This window comes from Gavialis gangeticus, unplaced genomic scaffold (genome assembly GCF_001723915.1).
Source record: "Gavialis gangeticus isolate Ggan-Ray unplaced genomic scaffold, GavGan_comp1, whole genome shotgun sequence".
NCBI classification, from domain to species: domain Eukaryota; kingdom Metazoa; phylum Chordata; order Crocodylia; family Gavialidae; genus Gavialis; species Gavialis gangeticus.
The window spans coordinates 111,033,352-111,042,945 of record NW_017729022.1 but is presented as its reverse complement, the minus strand read 5'-3'; the positions used below and the strand labels follow the sequence as shown (position 1 = coordinate 111,042,945).

At 44.2% G+C, this 9,594-nt stretch overlaps 1 protein-coding gene across 1 annotated transcript in view; it reads left to right on the top strand.

Annotated features, from left to right (window-relative positions):
* The window catches only part of LOC109296441 (potassium voltage-gated channel subfamily KQT member 1-like), a 186,046-nt gene that overhangs the window by 26,971 nt on the left and 149,481 nt on the right, over nucleotides 1-9,594 (top strand). Inside the window, exon 4 of the mRNA XM_019515851.1 lies at nucleotides 407-503. Within this exon, the coding sequence (XP_019371396.1) occupies nucleotides 407-503 (97 nt within the window). The remainder of the gene's footprint in view (nucleotides 1-406; nucleotides 504-9,594) is intronic.

Below are 9,594 nucleotides of genomic sequence, written 5' to 3'. Positions count from 1 at the left end.
TATATGTTGAACGTTCAGGTTTTTGGTTTCAAAGATAAGGGATTTAAAGTTTTGCTTTCTTCCAGTGAATACTATTCTCAGGAAGTAAACATTTGATGGTCACATAAATAAGTGGGTTAAAAGTTAGAAAAAAATATTATTAAAAAATATTCTTTGCTATAGTGTACTCTTAAAACACTATTGAAATTATTGGTTCAAATACATAAAAATACTGAGTTGCCTTAACTCCAAGGCACATAACTGAGTAGAGATGATGTTCAGTACCTTGAAAGATAATCAGGCCCTTTTGATATTTGAGTACAACCTACAAATACATTCAGGTACATGTTTATACATATTGATCTTTTTTATCTCTTTATTTCTATCGTGTTGATATCTTTTTATTTTTATTTCATTTTTCTCTTAGGGGAATTCGTTTTTTACAGATACTACGCATGCTTCATGTAGATCGGCAGGGCGGCACTTGGAGGCTCTTAGGATCCGTTGTTTTCATACACCGTCAGGTACTAGATATTACAAGATCTCTGATATGTTTCATGTTAAGCTTATGGACCTCATCAATTTTAAATTGTACTCAAGGAACTGGCTGAGGTAATTTTGAAGCTATTGGCTATCCACTTTGAGAACTTGTGGAGTTTGGGTGAGGTCCTGGATGACTGGGGGTAAGGGAAAAATAGTTCCTGTCTTCAAAAAAGAGAAGAAGGAGCATCTGGAGAACTATAGACTAGTAAGCCTGACCTCAGTTCCATGATCTCTCCAGGAATAGGTCCTTACAGGTTCCATTGTGATGCACCTAGAGGAGAACAAGGTAATAGGGAACAACCAGCATGGATTCACCAAGAGCAGGTCCATGCCTGATCAAGCTGTTTTCCTTGTATGATAAAGTGACAAGTCCATAGAAGGGGGTGGGGGTGGGGAGAAGAGGGTGGAGAGCAGTGGATTTGATATAGCATGATTTTAGCAAGGCTTCTGCCACTGCCTTTCTCAACATTTTTAACAAGCTAAGGAAATGCAGACTAGACCAAAGTACTGTAGGGTAGATACATAACTGGTTGGATCATCACTCTCAATGGTTTCATCTCCACAAGATGCTATATAGCCATAGTGTCGGTGGGTACAAACCATGATGCTGATGGTACTGCATAGTGGCCATGCACTACTGCACAGTAGGACTGTGTGAAATTTTAGCAGCTGTTTTGTTCTGGAGGTGTTTGCGGCTGAATCTGAATTGAAACAGAAGGCTCAGAAACATCTCTAAAATGAAACATCCAAACATTTTGAACATGTTTTGGAAATGTTTCAGAAAATTTCAGGGTTTCAGAGCCGGGTATGCAGGGAAACAGCTGTATACTGCTGCCCTGCTGCGTGACCTGGCTGCTCGGGGAGCAGAGATCTGGTGTAGCGCAGGGCGGGCAGTGGCAGCAAGGAGATCCCCAGCATGGATGTCTGCTCCCTGCAGAGCCAGGTCGCGCGGCAGGGCACTGCTGGTTCCTACCACACGACCTGTCTCTGCAGGGAGCAGAGGAGAAATCCAGGGCTGTGCAGAGTGGGCAGCAGTGGCAAGGAGGCCCCCAGCATGGGTATCTGCTCCCTGTGGAGCAGTCGCATGGCAGGGACCAGCAAGCTTGCTTGCCACTCTGTGCTGCTTCCCTGCCCCACGACTCGGCGTGGTAGGGATCAGAGATCTGTGCAGGGGGTCTCATTGCCTGCTGGGAGGGCAGCGGCCCTCCCCCTCTCCCAGATGAGCCACCCACAGCCCTGGCCTGCTCCCCACTGGGGTCCTGCAGCCTCCAGCCCCAAGCCCCACCCAGCTGGGCAGTAGGGCTATGTGAAGCTTGCAGCCTATTCAAAACAGATTTGGCTGAAATGAAAAAGGACAGTGATCTGAAACACTGAAATGAATCACTGTTCTCTGAAACCGAATCAAAACACAGCTGCTTCGCACAGCCCTGCTGTGCAGTAGAGTTGGAAATGACCCATGCATCTCTGGGACTGCTCAGTAACTTAATTTACTTGCTAAAGTGAGTACTAAATGACTTCCCAGTAACAACTGTGCAGTTGGGTGCACACGTAGATGTGCCGAATGATTAGTTTTCAATGTCCAACTAGGAGGAAGTATCATGTGGGTTTCCCCAGGGATCTATCTGGCATGGTTTTATATCTTCATTAATAATTTGGATGGGACTGAGTGCACACTTAGCAAATCTGCAAACAACATCAAGTTGGGTGGAGCTGCAGATACTCTGGAGGGTATGGCTAGGATCAGAAATGACATGGATAGACTGGAGACCATGCTCCACAATCAACAAGGTGAGATTCATTAAGGACAAGTACAAAGTCCTGCACTGGGGGTAAAATAATTGCATGCACAAATACAGACTGGGGAATAATTGGTTAGGCTGCTGTACTGCAGAAAAGGACCTGGATGTTACTGTAGTTTCATAGTTGGTAGGGTTGGAAGGGACCTGGACAGATCATCAAGTCCAACCCCCTGCCATGGGCAAGAAAGAATGCTGGGGTCAAACAATCCTGGAAAGGTGTCCATCTAGCCTCCTTTTGCAGACCCCCAGGGTAGGAGTGAGCACCACTTCCCTTGGAAGTTGGTTCCAGATCCTAGCCGCCCTGACTGTGAAGTAGTGCCTCCTGTTATCTAGCCTGAATCTACTCTCAGTCAACTTATGGCCATTATTCCTTGTTACTCCCAGTAATGCTCAGGCGAACAGGGACTTTCCCATTGCCTGCTGGTCTCCTTTGGCCAGTTTATAGATGGCCACCAGATCCCCTCTCAGCCTTTTCTTGTGGAGGCTGAACAGGTTCAGGTCCCTTAGCCTGTCTTCATAGGGCCTGCCCTGCTGACCCCTGATCATGCGAGTGGCCCTCCTCTGGACCCTCTTGATGTTGTCCACATCCCTCCTGAAATGCGGCACCCAGAACTGGATACAGTACTCCAACTGTGAGGAGTAGTAGACCCGGGGTCAGCAACATTTTGGGCACAGTGCCAAAAAACACCCACAACTTCAACTTGTAAGATGTTGGTGTGCCAGGGGTGGATGATGGGGGAGCCACGGGGGGCCCAATCCTTGCTGTTGCCATGTAGTCCTGGCCCCTTCCTGCCATCCAACCAGAAGCATGAGTACCAAGCACAATGCCTTTGAGTGCCACACTCAGCTGGGGGTTGCCTATCCCTGCTGTAGACCATAAGCTAAAAATGAGCCAGGAGGGTACTTTTGCAAAAAGAAGCCAACAGCGTACTGGGTTGTATAACAGTAGATTGGATTGTATTATCAGGAGTGTCACTTGTACATCAAGGAAAATGATTCTTCTGCTTTATTTGGTAAAGGTGAGACCAAATGTGAAATACTGTGTCCAGTTTTGGGCCTTACACTTCAGAAAGGATGTAGACAGATTTGAAAGAGTTCAGCACAGAACAACAAAAATGATTATGGGCCTGAGAAGCCTAACTTTAGAGGAAAGTTAGTGTTATTTATCTTGAAGAGAAGGCTCAGGGTGGGTGCGGGGGCAAAATTTTGATAAATCTTCAAATACCTGAAGGACAATTGTGGAGAGGGTGGAGATGGGCTTTTTTCTATGGCTGTAGGGGACAGGACTAGTAGCAATGGTCTCAGGTTGCAGCAGGGGAAATTTAGGTTGGAGATGAGGAGAAACTTTCTGGCTATAAAGATGGTCAAACATTGGAATAAATCACTTAGAAGTAGTGGAATGTCCACCCTTGGAATTTTTCAAGAGTAGGTTAGATAGACACTTGACTGAGAGGTTTAGTCAGGGATGCTCCTGGATTAGGTAACTTTGTGAAGTCCCTTCTAGCCCTACTTTCCTATGACCCTATAATGTGAACAGTTGTTTCGGGAGAGAATCAATCACTTTCAAAGTCTTTCACATTTCAGTTTACTTTTAAAACAGGAACACAATTAAGCTAACTGTTTACTTCAGTTTGATGGCTAGTGGGCATCAGAAGCAGTATTTTCTGGAAATTAGAATTCCTGCTGTGAATAATGCTCCTCTGTGCTCTTTGACAGAATTATTCAAGCATAATTTATTAAACTTCGTTATGTGGTTAGTCTTGCATATCAAATATGCTGTTGTTTATATTCAGTGGAAATATTGTCTAACCCAGGTTATTTTGGCATAAAAAATGCATAAATTTCTCAAGTGAGAAAATCACCTATTTTAGCCATTCTTTTTTTATCTATCTTGGGTTTTGTATCTGTGCTTTAAAATAGGAAAAACAAAAAACTTAGTGTAATATGACAACATACAGCAAACACTATTTTATTCAAGACCGTAGGCTGCCATGTAAAGAGGCAAACATAGATATTTATAGTTATGAGCCAAAGTTCTGAAGTGTACCATTACTCTTCATGTTCAGAAGTACATGCAATTTATGTTACAGGAAGACTTGAACACTGCAACCTAGACTTTGTTGAATAAATGGAGAGGTCTCTTGGGGTCACTTGGAACACTGTGCTGGAAATGGATGTATAGTGGTATGTTGGAAGCGAGGTCTGTTGGGTAGTATCTTTTATTGGACCACTATAGTTAGGACAGATGTTAGACAAGCTTTTCAGCATAAAATATCCTTCCTCAGGTTTGTGAAAGCAGCAGATACAGCCTAAGCTAAAACCAGGTAGAACAAAGAATTTTCTTTAACTTCATTTCGAAAATTAAAAGAATTTCTTAAAGGGAACAAGGGCAGTAAACCTGAGAAGCAAAGAGAAGGTATAGAAAGCAGCTACAAACCAGGGAAAAGGCAGTTCAAATAGATTATGTAAGAAATGATAGGCAATGTGTAGGGGGGACACATGTCCACCCCCCCCGAGATTGTTGGATGATGGCTGGTGCCCCCGCCCCTGAGATTGTGGGGGTGCCGAGAGAAGCACTGGCTGGAGAAGTTTTGCCACCAGCAGCAGCGGTGATCGGCCACTGGGGAACCCCCCTTCCCCTGGTCGGCGAATGGCCACTAGGGGACCACCCTCCCAGTTGGCGATCAGCTGCTGGTGGCCCCCCCCCCGCCACTATCAGGAGGCACCAGTTGCCCATGTAAGAAAGTAAGACCCTTCAAAATGGGAGAAGGTTGTTGTTACCTTAGGAGTATAGAGAGGCTAGCAGAAGGTGCAGGCAGATTTGTAATGAGCCATAAAACCACTGTCTATGGGCCTTGTTGCATGTTAATTTTATACAGCTCCTGGAGCATTTAATCCCTGGATTGCCCACACATTAATACTTGAAACTAGTTTTAAGCACACTTTAGGTGGCTTAAAGTTATGCCACTCCAGGGCAGAATTCTCTCACTGGTGTCACCCAGCTCATGTTCCATTAATATATGGCCACTTCCCACAGATAAGCCACCCACATTGCAGTCCTCTAGCATCCCGGGATTCAGTGTCCCCTTCCCCATCTTCCTGTTCTATGTGAACACTTTTTCACCCCCTGAACTCTACTGCCAAGGAGGTAGTTCTGGCACCAAGCCAACTCCCTCTCACACCCCCATGGGTGTGATTTGCCCACTCCCATGGGTGCCACCCTGTGCAAACAACCTGAAGAGCACATGCCAGCTAAACCAGGTCTTAGGACATGGACAGGTCCAGGAATGGACTGTGGGAAAGGTGAGGGGGGCAAACAAGGTAGGTGACAATCAGATCCTCATGAGCTAGGGGTTCCTTCTTGAGGCAGAGGCAGTAGCTCTCCCAAAAGCACCTTCCTTCACTAGTCCCACCTCTCAGCCACCAGGAAGCATGACCAGCCTCTTCCCCACAATCCCAAATCCCAATTTATTGCAACATGAGACCTTCTTTAATTTACTTCCTCTATCTTTTAGGGTTTTTTTCTGTTTATTTTATCCTTCAGTGGCTGACTTCCTTCATTTCACCACCCTTCTGCCACCCCCATATCCCTTCCACTCCCATCCCATTAACTCTCTGACCCTTCAACCAGTGTCTCACATCCCCTCACCTAGAACAGGGATAGAAGTCCATCTTGCCACTACAGGGCTGGTGAGATAACTCAGAGCTATAGTTCCTACTTAGGCCCCTGCTCAACAGCTTTGTAGTGGCAAGTCACAGCTGTGCAGGTGGGAAACAGTTGGAGAAGGTTTTTATCTTTTAACGTGCGACTTCTCCAAACTTGAATTAGTACTAACACCAATCCACATTTGAGCAGCTCAAAGTGCAACATGTAACAAGGCCATATGTTTTAGTTCATGGTTTTTTGTTGTTGTTGTTTTTTTTCAGCATCCAGTAAAGTTATGAGTATTTGTTTCCATAGGTTTCCCTTGAGTACAAGTACTATGAAGTCAGAGAGGGAGTGGATCTGAGAATTGTTATTCCCTTTGTGGTTAGCTGTTTCTGCCTGTTACTGTGACTCTAGTGTTCTGCTGATTTTAATTATTTTTTTTGTCAGCCTTGACCTCTCTCATCACACCCTGCTATATAGGTGGTTTATTTGGTGCTAGGGGGATGTTTGATATAGCCTGTCATTTCTCTTCCTTCCTGTAGCAGGGCACTAAGGTGCCTGCTACTTGAAAAGCAGCAGTATGGGCTCAGGTGCTGGTTGCTAGGGCCAACCAGGAGGAGCTAAGGGCCCACACCTGGTGAGTCAGCTGATGGGAAGGGGCAGGGCTGACTACTATAAGACCCAGACTGGAGGCTGTGAGTGCTCTCTCTCAACTGGCAGCCAGGAAGGAGTACTGCCTGACTAAGGAAAAGAGCTCAGCCCTGAATGTGGGAAAGGGAAAAGGCCTGGATATACAAGCCACTAGTTATATGGGTGAGAGATGTGGTGTGGTTTGGAGAACGTTTAGTCAGGAGGCTTTGATTTGTGTTATAGCCGATTGGCTTGTGTTATTGCTTTCATTGTTGTTGTTAATTGGAGGACTGGGTGAGGCTATTGGGGGTTGGAGGAGGCCTCATAGGGGCTCCATGGTAGTGTGGGACCCCAGTGCTAGAGAGGGCACAACATTCAGAGGTGCACTGACCCCAGCCCTGAGAGAGGGAGCAGAGGATTGGGGGCCAGGTAAGGCCGAGGCCACCTGAGCCCCACAGGAGGCTTAAGACTCGAGGAGGGGATTTGGGGGCCAGGTATGGCTACAGCCACCTGAGCCCCAATTGTGATAAGCCCCAGAGTGGGGACAGAGATTGACGAGTGCCAGAGGACACAGTTGTGAGGCAAGCCAGAAGTGGCGGTGGGGTGCAGGAGAGTGAAATTGACAGATGACTTCCAGTACATCTGTGAGGCATGGGGCATGGTACAGGAGTAGTTGGAGCCACACATAGCCCATAAGGCTGGGGTGCCCAGAACCCCATTATAGAACCGAGCCACAGGGGAACCAGCAGAACCGTAGCCAAGGGAATGAAGGGCAGCCTCCCTACATAACTACAGAACATCAAAGATGTGGTGGGCGAGATTGTGAGGGTGCTTTAACACTGACTTGGCACAGTAGGGGGCACTAGGGGACATCACGGCCACCCCTAGGACCCCGCGCTGTTACACTTCCCAAAGCTTTTTCTTCGCTTAAATCATTCTCCAATTTAGTACAGTTGCATATTTTCATTGCAGGTTCAAGGCAAGTTATCTTGTGGTATTCCAGGTGGTTAGGACTTGTTTAAACCAAAACACTCAAAATAACAAAAGTATATGTATTCTTATATTCCTTTACATTTTTCCTGTATGCCAATAATTTTAAGACCTGCAGGGTGAATTCAATAAGACAATCTGGTTAAAAGTAAATACAGAAGTTAAATTTCCATGCGACAAACTAATTTATTCCTAAATGACTGGATACTTTTTACAGGCCAGGTCATTGTAATCTTTCGTTGATTAGCTTTATACTGCTTGATTATCTAAACAGTGCTGAAATTAATTCTAAATACTCATTCCCAGTTGTCAAAGTTTACTGTTAGGATTGTTTAGGAGTAATCTTTTCTGAGGGTGTTCAGAGTAGTGGTCAAAGATCTGGAAAGGTTATCTTCAAAATGCAGTACATCAGCCCAAAAGTTTACTTATAAACAGGTTTAGCTGATTTTTTTAAAAAAAAAAAAAAAAAAAAGCCTTTTTGTAACCCAGCCCATGAGTCGAGTCAAGTGTACTTGAAATTCTGTTAATTCAGAGAAGTGATTACAGTGATCCATAAACAACAGTATTAAGATCTGTAGTGCCTGACAAAGCAGAACACCTGCTAACATGAGTTCAAAATCAAGCTCACAGTTCTCTATTGATTTTTGGACAAGTATAGCTGAAATTGCAGCATAGTACCAAAAAGAAAGGAAAATGGAACATTTATTCATTTACAGTCACTTAAAGAAATTTGTTTTAAAAATGAAAAAACAAAGCATGACAACAACAGCAAAAAACCTTAGCTGCCTTTTTCCCCCTCCCTCTTTGCAGCTGGAGTACAAGGTACTTTTGTGTCTTGGATTTGGTCCTCTTTCAAAACAAAATGAGGTCCTAAATCCCTGAACAATGGAAAAAATATATTGGAACCCATTGGAAATAGATGCACTTGGTGTCTCTGTATGCAGGAAAGCTTTCTAAAGACTTCTCTGATACTTTCCATGCATGTCTAAGTTTTACATATAGCTATATTAGCTCACTCCAGCCTATTGGTAATTTGGCCAGGACATTTAGCTATTTTCAGCAAGTTGAGGTTATACAAGCATTTCTTGCCAAAGGCAACAAGGAATGAGTCAACATCATATGTGGTGATGGAAAGACATGGAAAAATCGTGCAACTTACTGAAAAAGTTTTTGAGCTAGTGGATCTAGTTCCAGCTTATGAGCCTCTTGCTTTAGAGGCTCATTTATTCCTCATTTTGTTTTGTGAGTTCTCATACTATTTCTAGTAGAAGCTCAGTTGAATAGGCAACCACTTTCCTAAGTACTGAATGTTGTATTTTTTCAACAAACTTGTCAAGGATTATATTATTAATTTAATAATAAATACAGGCAAGGATTTTTGTTGATATACTTTACTGGACCAACTGGGAGACATTTTAGACAAAATACCTTTTCATCTCCTCTGAAGAGAGTACTTGTGAAACTATGACAACACTTAGGACTACAGAAGTAATCTGACTTAAACTTCAATATAGAGAAACTTATTTTTCATTTTACCCTACATGTTTGTGATTTTGTTTAGCTGCTTTTGCATACAGATACATCACTTCTGCTAAATATGTAGTCATGTTTGTAAAAGATAGAGAATTGGACCATTTCATGGGATGAGGAGAAACTATTTCCTTAGTTATGCTAAAGTAGTTTGGCAAAGGTTGCACCTAATGAATAATTTCTCCATCTGCTTGTCCTCCTAATCAAAAGCATTAGATTAAGTTTTTTTGCATGCCCTGGACTCACAAGTCCTGTTGCAGTCCCCAAATCCAGATCTAGCCTGCAAAGGGACCCCATGGTCTGGATCTGGTCAGGGGGCTGGGTGGGTGTCACGGGGTGGGGTCCCCAGGGATGGCTGTGATGCTCCAGGACCATGCCAATCTTGCTTAATGGGCACCCTTTTCCTCTCCTGCCACATCTTGCTGGTAATTATAAATATAGGGAGGCTGCCCTCGAGTTTATTTGGACATAGTC